The 27,044-nt window shown below is 43.4% G+C and overlaps 1 protein-coding gene across 7 annotated transcripts in view; it reads right to left on the reverse strand.

Moving 5' to 3' along the window:
- The window catches only part of TRAF3IP1 (TRAF3 interacting protein 1), a 64,124-nt gene that overhangs the window by 8,584 nt on the left and 28,496 nt on the right, over positions 1-27,044 (reverse strand). For all 7 annotated transcript variants that reach the window (XM_068544119.1, XM_068544124.1, XM_068544123.1 and 4 more), the window contains one exon: positions 25,724-25,800. In XM_068544119.1, coding sequence (XP_068400220.1) covers positions 25,724-25,800 — 77 coding nt within the window. The remainder of the gene's footprint in view (positions 1-25,723; positions 25,801-27,044) is intronic.

A 27,044-nucleotide genomic window follows, 5' to 3' on the forward strand; every position in this document is an offset into this window, starting at 1 on the left:
TGAAGCCAAAGGTTAGTGCACAGAACAGAGAAGACGTACCTTCAGCCTGGCCTTTCGGACTGACTTGAAAATGGAAAGAATTTAAAAATCACCTTGTCACATGGAGGATTGACCATACTGACACTAACAATGCAGGCAACAGGGAAATGTAGAATTCAGATCCCCAGCTAAAATGATCCCTTCTCTACTTAAAGTAATGAAAGTAAGTTAAGAATATGACATTACTGGCCTAAACCTGGTCCTTTCAAACATATTTATGAAAGGCTATTCTCATATATTTATGCTTTCATAAAAACTTTAGAATATTCCCTGCCAAATTCCAAAACATCCATTGAATATTTACTGGAATTGCATTAAACTTACAAGTTAACTTGAGAGAAGTGACATCTCTATAATACTGAGTTCCCATCCAGAACCACAACGTCTCTCTCGACTTTTTCCAGACCTTTTATATTTCTTGGTAAAATTCTGTGGCTTCTCAATACAGTTACTATAAATTCTTATTAAATGCACACATGCCTTGGAAACTTACATTTTTGTTTCCAGTTCTGGATGGGGGACCTGATATACATCGTTTCCAACTGGTTATTGCTGACATATAGGAAAAATACTGACCTCTGTGTATTTATTTTGTCACTGGCCACCTTATAAATTGTTTAAATAGTTTTAACTTTTAGGGGGTTGATTGACTTGGCAGACTGTTGTCATCTTCAAATGATGGTGACCCTGTCTCCTTTCCAGAATTCAACCTCATTTCTTTTTGCACCAGTTAGACCCTCAAGAAATATCTCAGCCATCCTTGTTCCTGAATTCCATGGAAACACCTGCAGCCCCTCCCTGTTGCGTAGGATGCAGACTGCTCGATGCAGGTACTCCTCCCTCCTGTGGCCAGAGGTACCTTCCTGCCCCTCGTTCACTGCAAGCTTGTAGCAATAATGGACGTTGAATTTTATATGTGCCATTTATTCTTGAGAGACAACCCACTCACTAGTGATTTTACCTGAGACACAACACACTCACTAGTGATTTTATTTGGTTCAAGAATAATTTCTTGGTTAAATGTAAGGTAAGTAAGCTAAGTTTAAAGGATGCTACAACAGCTGACTTGAATTTTTTTTTAACTGAAACAACTGACTCTTTCCTGGATGTGGCAGCCCAAAAGAAGAAGAAACACTGACTATTAAAGAAAATGGACAAAAATATATTTATCCACTAGGGAATAGAGTTTCCATTCCTAGAGTGTATTCTATTTCACTATTAATCATATAATAAAATATATGCTTTAGAAAAAAATAAGATTAGGAATTCGTAACCATGAACCTTTATTTTTGTATTTCTTTATCTTTGTTTAAATCTCTAAAATTCATTCTAGCTGGAGATTTTTAGGATTCTGCAATTCTTTTAAGCTACACCAAGTAGATTCTGCCCAAATAACAAAACTGAAACCGAACTAGGGAACAACTATAAAACAGAACACAATGTCAGGGGCACCCATGCTCAGGAGACGGACGAAGGCAGTGGACGGCTCAGAGCCGGACAGGGGGCCACTCGGGCCGCCAGCCCGCTCTCGCCCCGCTCTCCACGTGGGGACCATCTCCCGACTGCGGCACAGAGTAGGGGCCACCAAGCTTTGGGGACTCCACCACAGGGCAGCGGGTGTGCTGACTCTGCAGGCAGCGAGCCCTTGGAGAAGGCCGTCTTAGGCGATCACCCACGATGGGAGCCTCTGCAGAAACCCAGGTTTCCGCGGAGAGGTCCAGCACACCACCAGAGCAAAACAGTCCAAGTGTGGATGCACTGGAGAGGGAAAGAGAAACAGCCTGACTTCACCCGTGGTGTCACTCCTCCCCGAGGTGGAACAGCTTAGGGCCAAGAGAGACCACCACGGCCTGTGACTTCTCCCGAGGGGGACAGTGAGAGCGCCGCAGTGGGCACTCCGCTTCCCCAGCTGTGCGGGAAGCTGCCAAAGAGGCTCCTTTCTCTCTCGCCCCATCCAGAGTCGTGAGCTGCACGCCTGGGGGGCTCGGAGTGGCTGGGAGAGTGGCAGGTGGCTAAACTGATGCAGATCCTACTACCCCCGCTGCAGACTCCACCAACAAGTCCGCCTACGAGCCGCTGGGGACGCCTCACCTACGGACCCCCAGCTGGCCCACGGGTGCCCCCCAGCGCTCAGCGTGCCTCACCCACACGCACTCCCACCCTGTGGCCACTCCTGTGTGTGATCCCCACATGGTGAGAGCAAGCTCTGATGGACGGCTACTGAGCACGTGCAGAGAGCCAGCCTGAGTCTGTGGAGGGAGAGACCACAACCTTCAGCTTGAGCTCCACTCCTGGGAAAAGAGACGGAGGCTGTCATCACCCAGCCGGGAGCTGCAGGGCGGAGAGACGGCATAGCAGCTGAGGAATTCTGCTGAAGGAAGGAGCAAGAAACAGCAAGAAACATGGAGCGAGCGTACGCATAGGAGATGAGAAAGCCTCAGAATCCCTAGCAGGGCTGGTGGAAATATTTATCACCCAAAGTCAGTTAGTAAAGATTGGAGGAGATGGCTGCTACTTCAAACGTGAAGACAGCAACATAAGACTCAAGGAACAAGGGGCTTCCCTGGTGGCGCAGTGGTTGAGAATCCACCTGCCAATGCAGGGGACGTGGGTTCGAGCTCTGGTCTGGAAAGATCCCACATGCTGCAGAGCAACTAAGCCCATGCGCCACAACTACCGAGCCTGCACTCTAGAGCCCGCGAGCCACAACTACTGAGCCCACATGCCACAACTACTGAAGCCCACACGCCTAGAGCCCGTGCTCCACAACAAGAGAAGCCACCGCAATGAGAAGCCCGCGCACCGCAACAAAGAGTAGCCCCCGCTCATCGCAACTAGAGAAAGCCTGCGTGCAGCAACAAAGACCCAACACAGCCAAAAATAAATAAATAAGATAAATAAATTTAAAAAAAAAAGACTCAAGGAACATGAAAAATCAAGAAAACATGACACCACTAATACTCTTCCAGTAACCAATACCAAAGACATGGAGAGCTCCAATTTACCTGATAAAGAACCCAAAATAGCTATTTTAAGGAAGTTTGATGAGCTGCAAGGAAACACAGACAGTTCAACAAATCAGGAAAATAATGTAGGAAAAAAAATGAGAAGTTTAACAAAGAGATAGAAACAGAAATTCTGGAGCTGAATAACACAACCAATGAAATGAAAAATGTGACGAGAGCATCAGCAACAGAATGGTTCAAGTGGAAGAAGAATCTGTGAAGTAGAAGACAAGAACTTCAAAATTATCCTGTCTGGGGGGAAAAGAAAGAATTAAAAAGAGTGAAGAAAGCCTACGTGATCAATGGGCACCATCAAGAGAAGCAATCTACAAATTACTGGAGTCCCAGAAGAAAAGAGGGAGAAAGGGGCAGAAAGTTTATTTAAAGAAATAATGGCTGAGGACTTCCCAAATCTGGAAGAAGATTTGGACATCCAAGTTCACAAAGCTCACAGTTCATCAAACAAACTTCACCTAAGGAGATCTTCTCCAAGACAGACGATAATAAAACTGTCAAAAATCAAAGACAAGAAGAGACTCTTAAAGCAGCAAGAGAAAAGCAGCTTGTAACTTCCAGCTATCCCCATAAAGCAATCTGCAGATCTGTCATCAGAAACCTTACAGGCCAGGAAAGAGTGGGATAAAATATTCAAAGAGATGAAGGAAAAAACTGCCAACCAAGAATACTCTATCCAGCAAAGCTGTCCTTCAGAAATGAAGGAGAGATAAGACTTTCTCAGATAAACAAAAGCTGAGGGAGTTCATCACCACTAGATCTGCCTTATAAGAAATGCTGAAAGGAGCTCTTCAGGCTGAAACAAAAGGACACTAATTAGTAACATGAAAACATGAAAATATACAACACACTGGTGAAGGTTAAAGTATACTGTCAAATTCAAAATACTCTGATACTGGCCTCTTGCCTTCCAAGATGGCCCACACTCTGCCTATGGAGTGTGTATCTCCCTGAATAAACCTGCTTTCGCTTTAAAAATAAATAAATAGATAAATAAATAGGTGCATGTATAAATGCAATTATTTTTCTTGAAATGTAGTATTAACCAAATTTAAAACATTTCATCTGAAACAAAATGCTGATTTTGAAGGATGCAATCTCAAGACGGGACCTCATAGTTCTTATGTCATGACATATAGTTACTCTTAGATTTATGGCCGTTAAATAAGAAGCCATAAAGTCTCAAAAATAGCATATTTGTTAACTGTAGACAATCCCGTGTAAATCGTGCCTTCTAAAGTGTCACAGACAGAGAAGAAATGTCACAAAGCCTTATCCACGTCTAGCGTTTCTGCTAAAGCCAAACGAAACAACAACAACAACAAAACTCTAGTACTGTAATGTGATGGAGGTATTAACCACTTAACTCTAGTATAAAGGTTCGAGGAAAAAAGTATTAAAAATAACTAAAGCTACAATAATTTGTTAATAAATACACAATATAAAAAGAGGTAGATCACAATATCAAAAACATAAGGGGGAGTAAAAGGGTAGAGTTTTTGTATGCAATTGAAGTTAAGCTGTTATCAGTGTAAAATTGACTGTTATATCTATGTCTTATGTAAGCCTCAGAAAAAAACAAAGCAAAAAAAAAAAACAAAAAAAACAAAAAAAAAGCAAAGCAAAAACCTACAGTAGATACACAAAAGATAAAGAGAAGAGAATCAAGGCATACCACTATGGAAAATCATGAATTCACAAAGGCAGGCAGAAAGAGAAGAAGAAAGGAACATGGGAATCAGAAAGCAGCCAGAAAACAACAGGATGGCATTAGTTAAGTCCTTACTTATTGTAATTACCCTACATGTAAATGGATTAAATTCTCCAAGCAAAAAGCATAGAGCGGACCCAGCAATTCCACTTCTGGGAACATATCTGAAGGAAATGAAAGCACCATGTCAAAGAGCCATCTGCAGCCCCATGTTTATTGTAGCTCTATTCACAGTAGCAAAGACACGGAAACAACCTAAGTGTCCATCAACAGATGAATGGATAAATAAGTTGTGGGATGGATGGATAGATAGTTATACACAGTGGAATATTATTCAGCCACACAAAGGGAAGAAATCCTACCATTTGCAGCAACACAGGTAGACCCTGGGGCATTATGCTAAGGGAAATACATCAGGCGGAGAAAGACAAATATAGTATGATGGGCGTAAGGGGAGAACGAATTGGAGGAAGATGGTCAAAAGGTACGAACTTCCAGTTATAAGACAAATAAGTACTGGGAATGTGATGTACAACACGATGGTTATAGCTAACACTGCTGTACAGTAATATATGAAAGTTGTTAGGAGAATAGATCCTAAGAGTTCTCATCACAAGGAAAAAATTTCTTCTTTTTTGTATCTATAAGAGATGACGGATGTTAGCTAACTTGTTATGGCAATCATTTCACGATATATTTAAGTCAAATCATTACGCTGTATACCTTAAAAGTACACAGTGCTATATGTCAATTATATTTCAATAAAACTGGGAGAAAGAAGGCATAGAGTGGCTGGAAGGATTAAAAAAAACAAGACTCAAGTACCTGCTGCCTGCAAGAGACTCACTTCATCTTTAAAGATACACATAGGCTAAAAGTGAAGGGATGGAAAAAGATATTCCACAAAAACAGAAACCAAAAGAGAGCAGGGGTATCTTTACTTGTATCAGACAAAATAGAGTTTAAGCCAAGAACTGTAAGAAGAGACAAAAAAGGTCATTATATATAATGATAAAGGGGTCAATTCATCAAGAGATTATAACAACCAAAAATATACATGCATCTATATATGCATATGCATTATAAATATATATGCACCCAACATCGGCACACCTAGGTATATTAAGCAAATACTAACAGGAGAGAGGAAGATAAACTCTTGGCCGCAAGCTGCCCCATCTGACCTAGAAGTTCCATGGAAACAGAATTCTGAAAAAGTTTCAAGCCTCCTACTGAGTCCTGTCATCAAGGCAAGAAAACCAGTGGCCATTTTGTAAAGAGGACGGATGACTCTGGGAGTACCCTCAGACGGCCAGACCAGAAGCGCCAGGCTCAACAGATGGAGAAAACTGGTATCAAGCACTCAGAGGAACTTAAATCTGAGAAGACATCCCCAGGAAGGGCCCTTGCTTTCCATCCAAGGCATCTCCATGGCATCTCCATGGCATCTCCATGGCTACAGCATTCACATTTAAGCATCAACTAATAGGTCTTCAGGGACATCAAAGTTATTAACATCCTTTTATGTCATTTTCATTACATCTCACATTCCTCTCATCTCTTTACAAGTCTGTATTTGTTATTTAGATCTCTCAGGAGCTCAAAGATTAAAAAGGTGTGTGCAGGCATTTCTCGTAAAATATTGTTAGGATGATCTCACTTTGGGGAAGGGGGTTGAGCCACGGGGTAAGTGAGTAAGCTTGGAGTGGCTAGGCTCATGCAAGCCGGGGCCAACAAGAAACAGTGCCTGCTCCTGACACAGCAACCTGGGCAGACGCACCGGCGAGGAACAGGCCCCACTCCCTGCATGTCAGCAAGAGGAAGAAGCTATAACTGGAGCACACAGACCACCAGGCAGGAGGTAGTGCACGCTCCCTACTGGTTAGGACGATGCTTTTAGACCTGCCTCAAGTCCATAGCTCCACAGCCCCCCCCACCCAAATGAGCCAGGTCCAAGAAGGACACTGCTACCACCCAGGGATGGAGGGAGTGGACGGGCTCTTTCCTCCCCGAGCATTGACCCCAGGTCTTCTAAGGGTTTAATGGGATCAGCCCTTGTGCACAGGAACCAGAAGTGCAGGTTAAGCAACTCCTACCTCATCCCTCCAGGGATCAACGACCACCTGGAGCAGAAGCTTGAAGGCACCGTCTCATTCCTGGCTGTGCATCAGAATCAGCTGGGGAAGTTTTTAAACATACCCACACCAGGATCCTGCCCAAAGACTGACCTATGGGTCTGGGGCAGACCCAGCACCAATATTTAACAAGACCCTTTGGACAGGGCTAACGCACAGACTGTTTGAGCAGATGCACCTTCAGGAAATTTCAAAGGATACAGGGTTCTAAAGTTCACTCGCTTTATACTTCATAATCACCTCCCGTGACGTAGGCAGTGGCAGCAAATGAATCTAAGTTTAGAAATATACTTTGGAAGCATTTTTCTCTTTCCACTATCATCTCTGGAAATGCCCATTAGGATTATTAAATTATTTTGCTTTTCCTTTCCATCCCTTTATTAACTAATTGAATTTGCTACTTTAAATGTCTTTCTAAAATATTTATCATTTTCTATTGAACCTACTGCTCCAATCTGTCCTTATCATTCTGGCTCCAGTTTTATTTTTTCATATTTAGACTTCTAAATTCTTACCATATTTAATGGCTCTAAAAATACCAGATAAAATAATCACACCCAAATTAACCATTAACCCCCAAAGGCAGTTACTGGGCTAAGACCCCACTGAATTTCACGGTTGGCATGTGAAATGGAGAAGAAACCAACACTCAAACCTGTAACTGGAAGTAACCGGATATCAGAGGTCTTCAGCAGAAAATAAATTTCACAGAATTAATGATGAGCATGGGGCTAGGAGGAGCAAAGGAAACTCAAATAAAGGACGCTCGGGTCCCAGAGCCCCTGAGGGCTCTGAGGACAGCGGCAAGAGCGCTGCAGGTGCCCTGCAGACACAGGCGGCACCATTAGGTCTTCTGAAGCCGGGACTCGTTATTCTTCGCCCCTCCAGCACTCAAGTCAGTCCAAAAACACATCCTACAATTCCAGTTAGCCACCGATGCCGTGAAGAAAATAGTCGGGTCGGACACTCGTGGGTGAGGGGCTGGAGGGAGGACCGGTGTCGCCGGCAGGCAGGGAGGGCCTCTCTGAAGAGGCGACATGTGAGAGGGGACTTGAGCGGGCGTTTCTGTGACAGGTCCTGACACTGGCCACCTGGCCCGAGAGGCCGGAAGCCGCCTGCAGATAACCGTGGCCCGCAGCACAACCCAGGGGAGGAGGCGGCTTGCCCGCAGGAAAGCAAGCCGCTAATTACACCCTGACAACAGCCCCGCCCCGCCTCCTACAGACAGACAGACCGAGGGAGCGCAGAGGGGACAAACCTCAGCTCTGGGATCCCGCTGAGCCCCCGCAGGGCAGCTGCGCCCAGTGTCCCTCCCAGGGCTTCCCGGGGGTGGGGGGGAGGGCAAGCTGACCCACGTGTGTAGGAGAAGGACCCCTACCCGGGCCTATGTGCCCCGCAGGCAAGAGCATGGGAACCTGTGGCCGTCAGCAGCTGGGGACCAGGGAACCCTGTGAGCTCCGAGCTACTGGTTCTCAGGCTGTCGTCAGATAAGAAGTGAGCTCCTGCTTCTGACAACAGCCCTGGGGAGAGGAGCCCCCGAGGGGACCAACCTCTGTCCGAGAGGAAGGAAGGGCACCCAGCCTCAAGGCTCCATCAAACCTCTGTGAACCAGATCACTCCTCTGACTTAAACTGTCTAGGGCACAGGAAAAAAACGAATTTTATAAAACCAACATAATCTTGATCGTAACACCTAGTGACAATACAGAGACACATTCGAACAAACACTCCAGGTTAATTTCACTTGAATAAAGATACAAACTTCTATTTTAAAATAGTAGTAAATTGAATATAGTTCTGCAGTGGACAAATAATAGTCTATGACCAAGCAAAGGTTATTTCAGGAATGTAAGAACTGCTCAACATTAGGAATTCTATTAATATATGATCATCTCAACAGTTGCCAAAAAGATATTTGACAGCATTTAACATCCATTTCTGATTAGATGCCTAGAACAGTGCCCAGGATATGGCAGGTGATCAATAAATGGCTGGTGAGTGAATGAACAGACTTTTTTTCCCTTTGGCTGCACTGTGCGCTGTGCGGGATCTTAGTTCCCTGAGCAGGGATGAACCCGTGCCCCTTGCAGTGGAATCGCGAAGTCTTAACCACTGGACCACCAGGGAAGTCCCGAATACTGACTTCTAAAACAAAATAACTTACAATCATAAAACAAGTTTATATTAAGGTTTTTTTAAAAGGCTAAATAAAAACTAGTAACAAGTGTCCAACTTAAGAAATTAAAAAACAAAACAAAACAGAATAAACTCAGAGTAGAAGGAAGGAAATAAAGAAAACTTGAAATATCAGCAAAAAGTAAAATCAAAGATACAAAGCGAAGATCAACAAAGCCACAATTTGGTGGTTTTAAGAGAGTGACAGACAAATTTCTGTAAAAACTGATTTAAAAAAAAAAAGGAAAAAGCACAAATAAGTAATATTATTAATTAAAAAAAAAAAAACCTAAACTACAAATAGAGCAGATGTTTAAGAGTTCTATCAAAAGCTTTTTTGCGGGCTTCCCTGGTGGCGCAGTGGTTGGGAGTCTGCCTGCCAATGCCGGGGGCACAGGTTTGAGCCCTGGTCCGGGAAGATCCCACATGCCGCAGAGCAGCTGGGACCGTGCGCCACAACTACTGAACCTGCGCTCTAGAGCCCGCGAGCCACAACTACTGAGCCCGTGTGCCACAACTACCAAAGCCCGCGTGCCTAGAGCCCGTGCTCCGCAACAAGAGAAGCCACCGCAATGAGAAGCCTGTGCACCGCAACAAAGAGCAGCCCCGGCTCGCCACAACCAGAGAAAAGCCCGCGCACAGCAACGAAGACCCAACGCAGCCGAAAAATAAATAAATAAAATAATAAAATAAATAAGTTTTTTTAAAAATGCTTTTTTGCAATAAGCTTGATAGTTCAAAAGAAATTAATAACCAGAACTGACTCAGGAAGAAATAGAAGCCTGAATATGCCCATAATTAATACAAAAATAAAAGCAGTAGTTTAAATTTTTCCCACAAAAGAAACACCACACTCAGATGGTTTCACAGGTGAGTCCCACCCAAATTGTCAGGAAATATACCATTCCATCATCTATAGTCTCTTCCAGAGAGAAGAAAAGGACACTCCCCAATTCATTCTTAACCTGGGGACAAAAACAAGATAAAGACGACATGAGGAAGAAAATCAGGGGCCCATTTCACCCACGAATATAAGTTGAAAAATACTAATCAGCAACTAGAATCTAGCAGTGGATAAAAAAGATAGCATATCATAGCAATGCTGGTTTTATACCAGGAATGTAAGAAATGAGAAAAGCTATAAATGATATTTATCAAATTAAAAAAAGACAATAGAATCATCTCAATCAATGCTGAAAGAACATTTAATAAAATCAACACCCTTTCAAGATAAAAGCCCGACACTGGGAAAAATCGTACGTTCTCAACTTGTTTTTGCTACAACAATATCAGGAAGGGGGTAACTTCTAGAAGCATGTCCATTAAAAATCAGGAAGGAAACAAGACTGCTCGCTCTCACTATTACTATTTCATTACTACCCCAGCCAGAGCAATTAGACCCTAAAAAGAAAACCATGAGGACCGGAAAGGAGGAGGTGAAGCCACCTTGACTCGAGGTGGCGCATGGGCTGGGGTCAGAAGGCCTGGGTGGGAGTCCCCGCTGCGTGCTGACCAGTCCCTTAGCCTCCTGGAGCCCCCCGTCTGCATCTCAATATCATCTACCTTAGTATCCAGTGGCTATTACAGCATAGACCACAAAAGCATCAACAGATGCATTTTGAAGATAATCAGTTTATCGAGGAAGCTGGTTATGAATCAACAGCACTCCTACCTACCAGCAACAAACAGAAAACAGTTTTTAAACATACAGCACTTACAATAACTGAACGAACTCTGGAGTACCCAGACAGAATCTAACAAGAGATGTGCACAACCTCTACAGAGAAGATCCTCAACATTTACTGAAAGACCCAAAAGAAGGCTAAATAAATGCAGAATCTTGTGCATAAACACGCCCACTGAACTCAAGAAGCTGGTCGTAACGTTTACATGGCAGTGGAAAGGGCCAGTAATAGCCAAACTCCCAGACGTGGAACTTTATTATAAAGCTACAGGGACTGAAGCATGGTGGACAGGGCAGGGCCAGAGAGACAGTGCAGCCCACAGCCCGCAGCCCACAGCCCGCAGGCTGGCCCACCGCCTGCTTTTCATACAGCCCATGAGCTGAGAATGGTGACCTTTCACTTTCTTCAACACTTGAAAAAATGTTTAAAGAATAATACTCTGTGACACACACAAAAGTCCTATAAAATTCACATTTCAGTGTCCACAAATAAAAGTTTACTTATGGATACGTTCATGTGCGTGTTGTCTACGGCTGCTTTCACTACAATGGCCACATTGAGTACTGGGCACGGACCGCACGGCTCTCATAGACGAAAATATTTACTACCTGGCCCTTTACAGGAAAAGTTTGCTAGCCTCTCGTGTAGAGAATCCAGGAAGAGCCTTCATATACAGCAGAGGCAGCATGACAGATCAGAGTGGAAAGGAGGAAAAACTGGGGGGAAAAATTGTAGCTCTACCTCAAGGAATACAGGAAAATCAACTCCACATGGATCAAGGACTTGAATGTCATAACAAAGCGTTAGTTTTTTAAAGAGAATAAATATCTTTCTGGCCTTGGAAGAGACAAGGATTTCTTAACGAAGACACAGAAAGCACTAATGATAAGGGATAAGACTGAGAAATTTGACTAGATTAAAATCAAGAACCGAGTAATCAAGAGACACTGAAGAAGGACAAGGAAAAGCTGTGAATAAATGACGCCGTTCATGCGACTTGACCTCCCTTGACTCTCTACCCCACCACCTGCTACCGTGTTATTTTTCTATAAAACTGATGTTTTGAAAGCTGTCTTAAGGATTTCACATTTAATTCTGTAGCCCATTCAAATTCTCTTTGCTTAACTGGTTTTAATGCTCAATTTTAATTCATTTTGTTCACACCAATGATGCCCACTACAAACGTGTGAGCCACATACATAACTTAACATTTTCTTCTAGTTTCGTTAAAAAAGGGAAAAGAAGTAGGTGAAATTAACTTCAATTTAATTAACATTGTCCAAAATCTTGTTTCAACATGCAGTCAATATAAAAATTACTAACGAGATGGTTTCTGTCTTCTTTCCTTCTACGTCTTCTAAACCCGCTGCGTCTGCTAAGCTTACGGCACACTTTTCAGCTCAGAGCAGCCACTTCCGGGTGCCCAAATGCATCTGACCAGTAGCTCCTGCACTGGCCAGGCCTACCTTCCCCTTTCCAGAGGGGTGGGCTTGGGCTGCTTTTTTTGATCTCTTAGTTATCTAGATAGACTGTATTTTAGGCAATCATTTTTTCCAAGAAGAATCCAAGAGCAATATTTTTTGAGCCCTTGCATTATCTGGGTATGCCTTTCATTATTTCTGCATATGAGACGCCAACCTGACTAAATAATAAGAATCTTGGGTCAATCTGTTTCTCTCCAAATGCTATAACCACTATTATTATTCCATTTTCTTTGGGCATTTAGGGCTGCTGAGAAGTATAAAAGCAAATCTGACTTTGGTTCCTTTGAAAAGAACCTATCGTTTCTTGCCCTACAGTATACCTATAGAATAGTTAAAAACAAACAAACAAACAAAAAAAAACCCTCAATCCCAACAATACTGCCAGTATTGTGAGTTCACTTTTTACCCAGAACATAAAAGCCCTTTTAAGTGCAGGCCCACCGCAGGTTAAGCTTCTTGCTTTTGTGAAAGTACCAAAGCACCTCTTAAAAAGCATACTCTTATGTTTAACATCACACTAATCTAGCTCAGAAAACCATTTAAGCGTCATGCCTATCACACTTTACTTGGAAATCTGAATTACTGTTCAAACCACAAACTTCCAAGTTGTGGCAGAAAACCGCAGAGCAAGGGGGCTGTGCCTGTTCCCCACCACCCGGCGGCCTGCGGTCAGGCCATCCGGGGCTTTGCACCAGGAGAGCTCCGCTGGAGGGGCTGGAAGCACCACCCAGCGGTTAGTGTGGGCCTCCCGAGGCTGCTGCCCCTCCTGTTTATTTCATCTCTGCCAAGGGCTTCCTCACACGTTAGCATTCCTTCTCCTCCATGTCCCTCTTTCTCTTCTAACTTTTGTTCAGTAGCTCTGAAATTCACCTAGTCAACAGGTAATGATCACTTACTTATGTCCAATACTATGCGAGCCACGGGAGGGGGAAATGAGATGCACAGGTCCTCACCTTATGAGAGTCCCTTCCGAGGGAACGTCAGGAAGTGGCCTTTCCAGGCCCCTTTCCCCCCTGAACCATTCCGCCCTGAAGCCACGAGGTGGGCAGAGCAAGGAAAGCATCCCCACGGAGTGGGAAGCCTCGGGGGCCCAGGGTGGGGAGGGGAAAGGGAGGAAGAGAGCAGCAGTGAACGCAGGCTGCAGAGAGGGCACCCACGCGGGGAGACTGGCCAGCCCAGGAGTGACGGGGAACTCGTCCACAGCGCAGCGGTCACACTGGTGTTCCGGCGAGGGCTGCTGGAACCCAAGGTGGGTGAAGAGCGCAGCCACACAGGCCAGGGGTGACAGCAGCAACGGGGACTGGTTACATGCAAGGGGGATTCATGTACAAGTTCATCTGCAAAGGATAATGAGAGCCAGGTTTCACACTGTTGGAAAAGAGAAGTACAAATACAGCAACAGAAAACTGGCACACACACACTCACACACTTTTTCTCTTTAGCTCTGACCAACGAGAGGGCCTGAGAGCAGAAACACTTCAAAAGCAGTGAGCACACCTAGTGAGCAGATCTTGGTTTCTAAACACCCTTCTCCACTGCAAGGAACCAGGAAAAACGGCTCATGCCAGGGCTGAGGCGGGGAAAGTACAGGCAAGGCCTAGAACATCTTGGTGAACCAGAAAGTAAGGAAGAACTCAAAGAATGACAGGGGCAGAATGAAAGGACACAGAAGCCAGTCTGAAGGAGCCCCCACTGGCCAAATCAGAGGCCATTTGAGCGTTAAAATAACGATACAACTAAATTGGAAACCGTGAGCCCACAGTGATATAAATAATTAAACTGAAAATTAGTGAAGAACAGGATACTTACGTGGTTCCAAAGCACTTCCCCACAAAGTATTATTTATTACAAAAAGTAACCTGACAGTGGAGAAGCCTGGCAGACACAAGAGACCGAGGCAGCACTAACAGTAACGGGACAGACTGAACCACATGCCCCGTGACAGGGCCCAGTGAGAAGGCAGGGCCTCACTGCTGGGCTACTCCCACCAGGACGGCAACGAGGGCAGCAGCGTAGCAGTGCTCATGCCCTGGGGACGGCGGCCCTGCTGCAGTGGTGAGAACGCCCTTGTCCAGAGAACTTATTCAGGAAAGTATCCGGGAGTGATACCAGCGATTTGTTCTCAGAGAGTTCAGAGGGGAAACTTCTTTGTACTCTGTACGTGCAACTTCTCTCCAAGTGTAAGATTACTGTGAGAAATAACTGTGGCAACGTATCCAGGCACGGGGCTCAGGGCCTGGCCCATAACACAAGCTCACCAACTCTGGGACATGATGATTATTGCTGCCACCCCAGGATGGGCTTCGGAGAAGGCCTTCCTTCCCTAGAACCTAAGCCGGCTTCACCCACTCGAGGGCTGAATGTGGAGCCAAGACTAACCAGAGGAGCAGAGCGGGAGGGGCCCTGGAAGGAGGACCACGGCACACGCTCCTTTTTCACATTAAACATCCCAATCAGTCATCTCTGAAGTATCTGAAAGTGCTCAAAAGTGGTCCTCACAACTTTCAATGCTTGACCTGCTTCTAAATCTGCTTTTCTTCAAAAGTAGCTTTTAAAATTGTTTAAAAGTATTTTCTTTGCCTTGTTTAGTTGTTACTATTACAACATAATTGTCTATCATTTTTCACTGCAAGTGACTCTATTTGTAGTACGATAAAGCTTTTAAAAGCTACCTGGAAACCTAATCAGTCTCAAAAATATTAATATGCGGAAATTACTCCTGAGTTTCAAAACCTAACAAATAAAACTTTTATAACACATCTTGTTTGTAATATGGAGTACACATGGAAGAGTAGTAGGATACAGTGTATTTATTTGTAAATAATTTATAAATAGCAATGTCTAAAAAATACACATTTCTACTTTAAGATCTTTTTTTCTTTAAGGAATTTAAGAATATTCTCTAAAATTTATAGCTTATGTAGAGCAAAACCCTGACATAAAACAAGCCCTTCACTAAGTGGCCATCAGTCCTGGCCTCTGTGACAACAAGGATTATGGAAAGGCTTTATTAGTCATTAAAGGGTTCCGCCTCGTGGGGAGAGGTCTTCGGCCAGAAGGAATGTTTTAGAGATTTGATCAGAAAACCTTGATAACGCTCCAATATGAAAAATTATACATGCATCACTGCTGTAAGTAGGAAATCAAAGTATTTTAATGCCAAGCATTTCAGTTTTCCTTGACTCTACAATACCCCTGTGACCTGGACCCCGGGAGAGTGACAGAGCCGTGCCCTTGGCTCCTCCATCTCAGTCTCTGTGCCATGGCCGTTTGGCCCAGATTACATTAAAAACTCAAGGAAACCTAATTTATTCATCCAGGTCTGGTCCCTCCAGCAACAGTGCTTCACTGGAAGCTGCTTTTCAAGTCATAAGTAAACACACAGGAACAATAAAGAGATGGGAACTAGCAAAATAAAATGAACATGTTCCTCACTTAAAACAGTAAGCACAAATGGGTATGTTTTAGAATGGACAAAAATAACTAAGAATAGTTACCAGGAAATAAATGTCTTTGTTTAAAGTGAAGACAAAGAAATATGGGATTTCAGGATTAAACCAGTTCTAGGAACGAGCAGCTCCACCCAACCCACACAGCACAGGTTCTGCCCCTGCAAACTGGGGGCGGGGGGGGGGGTGGGGGCGGTTTCTGGTGAATCTGAGATGTGTCCCCAAGCAGCCCACGGGCCCTACTGCGTTAAGACCCTCTGCCCAGGAGTGGTCTAAGAGCTGGGCCCCAGGCCTTGGGCGTGAGACCTCGGCAAGGTACGTAGATGCCCGGACCCCAACTTCCTCGGCAATGCAGTCCTCCCCCGGTATCCGGGGATTGGTTCAGGACCACCCCCCCACCCCAGACACCAAAATCTTCGGATGCTTAAGTTCCTTATGTAAAATGGCAAAGTATTCGCATATAACCAAGGCACATCCTCCCGTATACTTTAAATCACCTCTAGATTATTTGTAACACCTAATACAGTATAAATGCTATGTAAATAGCTTTAAATTTAATGTAAATGCCATGTAAACAGTTGCCAGCACTGCAAATTTAAGCTTTGCTTTTTGGAACTTTCTGGAATTTTTTTTCCTCAAAATATCTTCTGTCTGAGGTTGGTTGAATCTGTGGATTCAGACCCCATGGGTGCAGAGGGCCCACTGTAAATCGTCAGTGGTACCGGGCAGGGCTCTGAGCAAGGTGATGAGATTACAGGAGATGCCGCACGGGGAACGTGGCTCTCCCACCTCCGTCACCCACGGACCTGCAGTCCACCTGGACCAGCAGAGACACCTGGGGACCCGCCCTGCAAGGCTGCTCTGTGCCGGGCTTCAGGGGACCAGGCCAGACCTGCACCAGCAGGCCAGCCAAGGCAGGCTGAGCCGGCAGTGGCTCAGCTAGATCATTTTTACGCCACTCCTTGTAAGCCTTGATTTCTAATGGTTTTTTTTTTTTCTTTTTCTTAAAAAACAGTTTCATGACATCTCATGGATATTTTCTAGTCTTCCTACCTCCACAAACTAGCGAGAATTACCCTTCAGTCAGGGCAGCGCACCTGCAGTCTCTTCCTGTCGACGGAGCCAGAATCTGGCAGCTGGAGCTTCTATGACATGTGACGAAATCTCTCTTATTTGTCTACTTTCTGCTCCCCAGACTACCCCCTGCACTTTTCTACAGTCAATTTGTCTAAACTCACTCTGAATCCTAACCCTAACCAACTGACGTCCACCCTGTGGCTTCCATAGCACAGTCCCCTCCTGCGTTCGTTAACGTGTCACAGTGAGTCGAGTTAAACCCCAGGCTCCATACTACTTAGTAACTAAATGTCCATCTACAGACTTAGGCTGTCAAAATCAATCAAACTAAAGATATTTTTTATGCAAAGCAGAGAACTTTGGAATTGAGGCCAAAATTACTTATCGCGACAGAACTAAAATCTAGGAAAGTATAGATATAATATGATATGAATTTTAAGTTGACATTTTGAGTAAAAATAAAATATTTATTTGTCACATTATCATTCACTGAGTAAACATGTTAAAGAGAAGATGATGACCGTTCAATGTGGAAATGTCTATAAGACTATAGCTAATTCTTATAATCCCAATTGTTAAGTCACATATGTATTTTTTCAGGTAAAGTTTCCTGATCCACATAACAAACCACATCACAGGATATACAGAGAAGGCCTATGTCCTCATAATTATCTTCACAAAGTTCAGATACATATAATGTTTTGATGGTTCCTAAACCACTTTTGTGGTCTATAATATATCCATGGTATATTATCTGTAAGTATTTTGAAGTGATACTGTTGATAATTCTATTTTAATTTTATATCTAAAACTCCAAATCCCCAGCCTGTGTATTGGAAAACACTGCACTACTTGGGAACATAAAACTATCACCTTATTTCCAAATAAAGAGAGAAAGAAAAACAAAAACCCTATAACTCTTCATGATTACAATCAATTTCAGTGGTTCCCCAGTTTAGCTATTAAAGTCTCACCAGTGAAGAAATATCGTAGCATACGTCCCCCTTTATTTCTTTCATAGCAATTTAAAGAGGAACAATATTCTTAGCAAAAGAACATCCAATAATACTAGGACCATGAACTTCCAAACTAAGAATGTATTTATCAGGCGCAGAATTTCAGTTAAGCAGGGATTTGGAATAGCATTTTTCTAACAGAGTTAAGGAATTTGTAATGAAGTTGCACCATCTAGCTACCAAATAAGAAATAACTTGATGATCTATTCAGATCACCAAAGTAAAAGAGAATACGACCGAAACCCCTGACTTTCATATAAGAATTTAGGTAATTACTATTAGCTATATTCTACTTATTACAATTAAAATATAACATGTTTGTGATAAGATCAGTTTATCCATCAAGAGGCATTTCAAGATACAAGAGGTTCTCATATGCCCAAATAAGTGCTTCTTTAAGACAGTCATCCATAATCTCTAAGACGTGTGGGTGCTACCTTAGGTCCTTATGACAGCTTTCCTTCAGAGGGGCAGTGAAATACACACGTGCAGGTCCAATTCAACACATGCTCAGGTTCTCATCTGAAGAGATGTATGACCTCTAGCAGTCCCAGTACAATACATGGTTTATGTGACCAAGAAGATGAAAAGAGTAATAAAATCACCAAAACTTTAAATAAACGAAGAGAAAGAAATCTACGAAGAGAAATAGACTCTCTGAGTCTATTTCAAAATAAAGAATTTAAATGAAAAGAAAAAGCATCTGAACTTTAACATTCACAGAACAGATATAAAATGAAAAAACACCCGAGAGAAGACTATATAAAAGGAGACTGAAAAATTAGGAGTGAGAAATCTTTAAATGGAACTTTAAACTGAGTGAACCATCTTTGACACTGCTGGTTATTCTCCAAAGCATCTTCATTTATAAAGCTTAAAAAGCAAGCATTTTTAAAGCATAAGGAACACTGTAATAAAACTGCTTTTCTGGTTGTTTTTCAAAAACTTCATAAATCTGAAGGAAAAAAATACTTGGCATGGGCTAATATCTTACTATTAACGAAGTTTATGTTTCCTCTTGAAAAGAGAGCAAGTAAGTCAGGATGATGAAGAAAATGCTCAAAGCAATCTGACTCACATATTTATTCTATAATGTATTCCTCAAGTCCATTAGCACAATAAGAAACGGCTTTTCTTCCAACACAACTTCAAAGACAGGCTGGAGAGATGCCCAGATTACAAATATGTATTTCCTTAGCACTGAAAAAAATGCTCCTTCCAAAAAAATAAAAAGTACCGAAACTAAGGGCACACTACAAGTTATGTGAGAGCAGAGAAAAAAACACCTACTATTGGAATTTTTGAATAAGAGAGAGAAGATCAGCAATTAATATTATGATTAATACATATAAATCAATAATGATCATCGATAGATACGGTCTGCACACAGTCGTCCAATCGCCTCTCCGTGAAATCAATAGTGTGCACTGAAGTGTGGACACCAAAGAGAAAGTAAACATACTCTGCAAGCGCTCTGAAACATTTATAAAAACTGACCACAAACGAGGCCACAAAGAAAGTCTCAATTCCAAATAATCAACATCAGACAGACCATATTCTTTGAACGTGCAACTATGTTACTGTTAAAAAAACAAAACAAAACTTTTTAAAAACCTTTATGTTTAAAAACTAAAGACCAGACTCCTAAATAGCCCACATGTTAAAGAAGAAATAACAACCAACTACTTCATATCAAAATTCAAGGTGTTTTTAGTATTCAAAAAATTTTAAACTTAAGGATATAAAGCATGCTTAAAGGGAGATGTCCAGTCTTAAATATATTTGTTTAAAAATGATAAAGACTAAAAATAAATGAGTTGTGTCTTTTACTCAAGAGGCTAGAAAAACTAAACACCCAAAGAAATTAAGAGGAAGAATAAAGAGTAGATATCAATGAAATGAAAATAAAAGTGAATATCTACAAAACCAAAAGTTGATTCTTTGCTAGAGGGTGTCTCCTTCAACAGTTTTATCAAAGGAAAAAAGATGCAAAAATTTTGGAAGATAAGGAAAACTGTAACTATAGATATATTTTTTAAATCATAAAAGTATCTTGAAACATCTTTTTGCCATGACTCTGTAAAATGTGCATGAAATGAGCAACTTCCTAGAGAAGCACCGTGGAAGGGACTGCTGGTTGACCCCCGTGTCTGATCTCCCTTCTTATAGCAAAGCTTCCTGCCCTGTGTGCAGCCCACATGTGGTAGCCGTGCTGGTTCCAGAACCCTCGGCCCCTAGCCAGGCAGGCAGCCTCCGCCACTTACCCAAGTGGCTTGCAAAATCATCATTTTCTGACCATGCCAGGCAATGAGAAAATTTGGCAAGTTCTCGTCTGTATTAATGGAACCTCTGATTGCTAGCTAAGCAAACGGATGCCTGGAATAAAGGTGTCACTTCACAGACCCCTTCGTGACCAAGATCCGGCCAATATAATGTAAGTAGAAGCAGTGTGCATCACTTCCATTAAGTAGCCTAAAAGAGAAGAGGTGGGCCCTTCTCCTACTTCCATTTTCCTTCTTGCTGGCTGGAACGCAGTCGTGAAGGCTAGAGCCGACAGCCACTGTGGCCCACGAGGTGCCCTGAGGAATGGAAGTCACGCATGGGGGAAGGAGGCAGAAGGGTCCAGATCACCACCACCTCCAGACTGACTCATGACCTTCCACCTCACTTAAGCCACTATTGCTTCAGATCTTTCCTCCACCCACAGGTAACCCTAATCCTAACTGATTCAAATATTAATTACCATAATAAACTCAAAACGAAATAGGAAATGGAATAGACTCACTTAGGAAAGTGACTTGGTAAAACAAACAGAAAGGACCAGTTTGAGAGAACAGAAAAGCTAGCAACACAGAGATGCCAACACTAAGAAAAGTGAGAGAGGAGGAGGAACCAGCAATGGAGACAGAGGAGAGGTGACCAGCACAGAGCAGGGGTGACTGGCACGGAGCAGGGGTGACCGGCACGGAGCAGGGGTGACAGGCACAGAGCAGGGGTGACGGGCACGGAGCAGGGGTGACAGGCACGGAGCAGGGGTGACCAACACGGAGCAGGGGTGACCGGCACGGAGCAGGGGTGACGGGCACGGAGCAGGGGTGACGGGCACGGAGCAGGGGTGACCAACACGGAGCAGGGGTGACCAACACGGAGCAGGGGTGACCGGCACGGAGCAGGGGTGACCGGCACAGAACAGGAGCACCAGAGAGGCATGCTGCTGTCCTGGGAGCCAGAGGGAGAAGGCACATCAAGGAGCAGCGCCCCACTGAATCAGGTGCTGCTGCTAATTCCAGTAAGATGAGGCCTGAGAATTACACGAGGCGGCTTTAACAACCAGGAAGGCAGGTGACCTTGACAAGAGCAACTCAGAAGACTCATCCACAAGAGGACGGGAAGGGGTGAACGGTAGCTGGCGAGTACATCCAATTCCACCGAGGAGTTCTGCTATACAGGGAGGCAAGGCAATGGAGCAAGGGTGAGCAGCCAAAGCAAAACCAAGAAGGATGAACACAATACCAGTCAAAATCACAATAGGATTTCTAACGGAACCACACAAACTGGTTCTAAAATTCATACAAAGCCGGAAAGATTTAAGAATAATAGCCAAGACAACCTGGGGTGCGGGAGGAGTGGAGGGGAACAATTAGAACGTCTTTCCCAGACATAAAAACATAGGACTTGAAACAGGAGGAACACACCAGAGCCCAGAAATACACCCACACACGAGGGGTCTGGGTTCACTAGAGGGCGGCACCACTTACAAGGAGAAAACAAGCAGATCCCTACCCGCGACATAAACAAAAACTCCAGATTAGAGACCTAGATGTAAAAAAGAAAACAAACAATTTTAAGAAAACTACTGAGACCATCTCTATTACCAGGATAGGACAGTTTTTTTTTTTTTTTAAGGCAAGAGCAAAACAACTTACCAAGAAAAAGGCTGATTAAATTTTATATCAAAATAGAAAAGTTCTGTATATAAAAAGACATTAAGTTAGACAAGTAACAGATTGGGAAGATGTTTACAGCATGAGACACAAGGGATTATTCCATAACACATGTAATATATGCAACCATAACATATACCATATATGATATTTATTATTATAGGATATATGACATATGCAACCATTTTACACACACACACACACACACACACCAATAACAAAAGGACAAACACCACTAAAGAAAACGGGCAAAGATGTGAACAGGCAACTCACAAGAAGAAACCACAGTGTCAATTTCAAAACCCACAAGCGCTGAAAATGGAAAGACTTTTTCATAAACTTGGCACAAAAACTCATGTGAGGTTATATTTAGCATTCTGCCCACCCCCTTAGTGGTACTCTTAATCCAGGCTGTTGTGGAACTGTTCATGCATTTGATTACCTCTGACCTCAGTAGGGATTAGAGGATATACAGTGTATGTACCACATCACACTTCTGAATCCAAATACTTCTGGCATCAGGAGTTCTGCATACAGGACTGTGGCTGAACCGACACCAGACAGTTGATATGAGGCCAGAGCAATCAACACAAAGCCCCTCGCACAGAGGGAGGCAACAAATGTGTGTTGCTATTAATACTAAATTAAAGAAACAAGAAGATACAACCGTACATCCTTCAGATTGGCCAAAAAATTCGTTAAGGGTGACAATTTAACAAATGATGCTGGAACATTTGGATACCATATGCAAAAATAAATATATAAACTTCAACATACCTCACACTCTACACAAAAATTAACTCAAAATATAAAACCACCTAAAACTATGAAACCTCTAGAAAATATATGAAGAAACCTCTATGACTGAGGGTTAGGCAAGACTTCTTAGACACAACACCAAAAGCACAACCAACAAAAAGAGCAAACCGCTACATCTGACTGCTTTAAAATTTTAAACTGGCTCTTTGAAAGACGCTGTTAAGAGAAGGAAAAGACAAGCCACAGACTGGATGAAAATAGTTGCACATCATGTCTGATAAGGGTCTCGTATCCAGAATATAAGAAGAATTCTCAGAACTCAACAGGAAGAAAACAACCAGCCTAATTTTAAAAGGGGCAAAAAAATTTGGACACTTTACCAAAGAAGATATTAGAATGGAAAAATACGCACAGAAAAGACGTTCAACATCATTAGCAACTAAGAAAATGCAAATCAAAACCACAAGAAATTAAAAAGACAGGCCATACCAAGTGTTGATGAGGATGTGGAGGAACTGGAACTCAACTGCTGGTTGGAACGGAAAGTGGTACAGCCACCCTGGAAGACAGTCTGGCAGTGTTTTAAAAAGGTGAACATACATTTACCACATGAGCCAGCAGTCCCACTCCTAAGTACTTTCCCAATGGGATGAAAGTATTTGTTCACACAAAGACTTGTTCACAGCAGCTTTGTCTGCAACAGTCCCAAACTGGAAACAACCCAGATGTTCCTTGGCTGATACATGGGTAAGCGCACGGCGGTACACCCATACCGCCAACTACTTACTACTCAGCGGTAAAAGAAAAAGTGAACTGTTGATACAGGATGCAACGTGGAGATATCTCAGAATAATCAGGATGGATAAAAGGAGCCAGACCCAATAAAAAGTATATACCAAATGAGTCCAGTCATACACAGTTCTAGGAACACAAACTGAAGTGACAGAAGGCAGATGCGCGGCTGCTGGGGATTGGGGGGCGGGGGGGACATGGAGAGAAGTGGGTGGGAGGGATGCCCAAGGGCCACTTCTGAGGGCGGTGGGCATGTTCGTTATCTTGGTTGTGGCTGCACGGATGTGTGGCAGCAGAGACTTTCATTCCATTCGGGGAACAAATCGGTCCAGCCTGTGACAGTACCTGGTGAAACTGCAGCTCTGCCCGCGCTCTGGCAGAGCAATTCCAGGCCTGGCACGGCCTCGAAAGTAGGGGGGGTCGCAAATCACAGGCCCAGGCCTGGTTCTGCTGTTGTGAGTACAGTCTCACTGGAACGCAGCCATACACCTGTTTACTGGTATCTATGCTATAGCCGCCTGCAAGCTCGTCAGCAGAGACGAGACGTCGCAACAGACACTGCACGGCTCTGAAGCCTTAAATATTTACTCCCTGGCCTTTTACAGAAGACGCGTCCTGACCACTGCTGGAGAGAGACACTGGCTCTTGTGTGCCAGGACACACGCAAAGGAGCCTGTGGAAGCACTGTTCACAACAGCGACAGGCTGAAGAATCCTAAACGTCCATCAGTAAAGGCATTAATTACTGACAAACACTGGAATACCATTCACCAATTAAAATGAATAAACTGGATCTAGCGGTATCAAAACAGGCAGGGTCTCAGAAACATCACGCTGTCTGAAGAAAGCAACTTGCACAACAGATCAACAACAGGATAAAGTTACAAGCTCATAAAGCCATGCAGATACACATAAAAGTAAGGAGCACACCAAATGCATCTCAGTGGCTGCCCTCGTGAGAACAGGATTAGAGCAAGGACAGAAAGCACTTCAACTTTTCCTGTACATTTTAACTTATTTTTGAAAATCTAATTAAAATGTTTTTAGAAGACCCACAAGTTAAATTTAAATCTGATGTCTATAACATACCAAAGACAAAAAAGCAGAGAAACTTGCTGACTTTTCCCACTCAACTGTAATACACATCGCCCCTGACTTTAGAACACTCATTAACTGTACTTCTTTAAAGCAGCAAAGGTTCACCGAACAAGGGAATTTTTTCCCTTTTATCTTCTGAAGTCAGAAGATCTACTAATCTGAAATTTACTCTTCAGAGGAAACTGAAACACAGGCCTAGAGTGCTTTGCAGAAAAACATAGCTATTAAAATTTAAACCAACTGAAGCTTCAAAGGTTACCTACAGGAACAGCCCGAGGCCCACACTGGAGGTTTCCGAGAGGGTTGTAGAAACACTGCCAGGGACACCGGGACAAGTCCTCAGGCCTATGAAAAGGACTATGACCTATTAAAATTCCACAGCAATAGACAATAAATGGCAGAAAGAGTTTTTCTCCTTTCAGAAGAGCTGGCGGTGCTGTTGCCGGCAGAACTCGGGCTACGCTACTCTCCCGTTACTGCTGTAAAGGGCTCCCTCTAACGGTGGGCTCTACCGTGCGGCTCTCCTCAGTAGCTATGAATCCTGCAGGCCGTATCTGCATGCCAAACCAGGACATTTTAAGCAAAATTATCTAAAACAAATAACCGTTCATTCAACTGGAAGGAAAGAAAGGTGTCTGTGGGAGTGTGTATGCAAAACTTACTGGAACTGTTGGCTGCTGATAAAGCTAACTAACCAAGAAACTTCTGTTAAAAAACCCCAAAAGGAAGATTTATTCTTATTTTTTTAAGGCGCGATAACGGAAACCTCACCGTGGCATTTGAGGCACACTACCCGGCCTGCAGGTATTCACCCCAGGTCACGCGCCCAAGGGCAGTCAGTGGCTGGTACGAGGCCGTGGGTTCCAACAAAGGCCACATCACACACCTGTAAGGGAGACGGCTGGAGGCCGGATACAAATAGCACGTGTATTTAAAAGCCAGCCCTGAAAACTTGCCCCGACTCTTCCTTCGTCATCAGCCAGGGCCATGCGGACAGCCTGTCCGTTCTGCGCAGGGAGAAGGGATGCACCAGGCAGGAAGGGGTCAACATGGGGTCAGAGCAGAACAGGCCTTGGACCCTGACTCCTGAGCTCCCAAGCAAGGCCACTGCCCCACCCGGGACGGGACTGGATGTGGGTCCAGGGAAGCAACGTCGCACCCCAAAAGCCCCAAATCTTCTATCCTCCCAACTGGAGGGTGGGGGAGCTGGGAAGAGGCTCGTAAAGACGTAAACAGACATTACTGATAATCACAACATTTGAAAGATGCTTCTAATTTTTAAATGTACATGTGTGAAACAGACTGCTAAAATGCCACTGTTTACAATAATCATTTTGTTACCTTCTCTCCAGGCTTGGGTGACTGCTGCAACTTCTCATAGTCTTTCTTAGTCTCCAAAATTTTTTTGACAAGTCCTCCTGTTGAAAACCAGTGGTTTTATGTTAAAGTGATTCTCTGCCCTAAGAAGCTATCCTGTTCTGAAGGGGTGGGGGGCTGGGGGTGAGGAGGAATACTAAGTTCTTATTCTTTCCCTTTCTATACTGAAGCAACTTCAGATAATCATTATATGATAAAAGATCAAAGCAATTCTCTCAGCCTATTGTAGACTAAGTACAAATACTTTTTTGATATTGGGACAAGTCATCAACTTTTTTTTTTTTAAAAAAGGATGGCTCGCGGGTTAAATATCATATGAAAAACCATTTGAATATATCTTGTTTGGTACATTTGACCTTGGAACCATATGAATGTTTTACATAAGGGAATATTTTACATAAGTAAAACAAAATGAAATCAAAACTTTCAAAGTCTAGAAGTTGAAAGCAAACTGAAACTATAAACATAACAGTGTCGAAACCCTGAAGCATCATGAACTGTCAGCTCATATCTGAAATCGTGTCTCCACTGAATCCGAAGCTGGAGCCGTACCACAATCCACGCTCCGCAGGACTGAGACCCGAGGAGGAAGAGGTTCATCCGAAACCCTGAAATCAGACCTGCCTCCTCCCCCTCGGCCCTGTTCCCGCCCCACCCCCTGTTACAGCTCTGCAGGCCAAACACACTTATCACCACGTCCACCTTCTCCCATCATGCCTTGCAACCAGAGCCCTAAGGCCCTGGAGGTACATCAGAGAAAACCCACAGGAGCAAATGCCTCCTGTTTTCCAGTTCTGAGGGACCATGAAGCAAATATCGTCAAAGAGTCCCTCCGAATTGCTCCTTGAGGACAGAAGTGATGGTGACTTTTTCAGTTTGGTTTTTTTGCTTTTGTTTCTTAATGTTTTATAAATAAATAAATAAACATAACAGTATCATGTTGGCAAGCATAACCGAACAGAGAAGAACTGGTCGTACATCCCTCATGGGATATGCACTAAGAACAAAAGGGCAAGCAGATCTGCCAAAAACGATCCTAAGGTGTTTCCAGCAATCACGTTGTCGTTAACCACCAGTGGCGTTGCTCTAAATTGCCGTGAGTGCACAATGTAGGGTAAAGAAACAAACAGCTACTGCTGCTGGGAGCCAGGATTTTGGGGCACGAGACAGGAACGTACCTGCAAAAATCAAAGAACTTAGGAAGAACCCTGCAATCATAAATCTAAGTTGGAAATACCAGTACAAACTCAGGATATACTTTCCTACAAAAAAAATTAGAAAACCC

The sequence above is a fragment of the Eschrichtius robustus genome, chromosome 5, assembly GCF_028021215.1.
Source record: "Eschrichtius robustus isolate mEscRob2 chromosome 5, mEscRob2.pri, whole genome shotgun sequence".
Lineage (NCBI taxonomy): Eukaryota > Metazoa > Chordata > Mammalia > Artiodactyla > Eschrichtiidae > Eschrichtius > Eschrichtius robustus.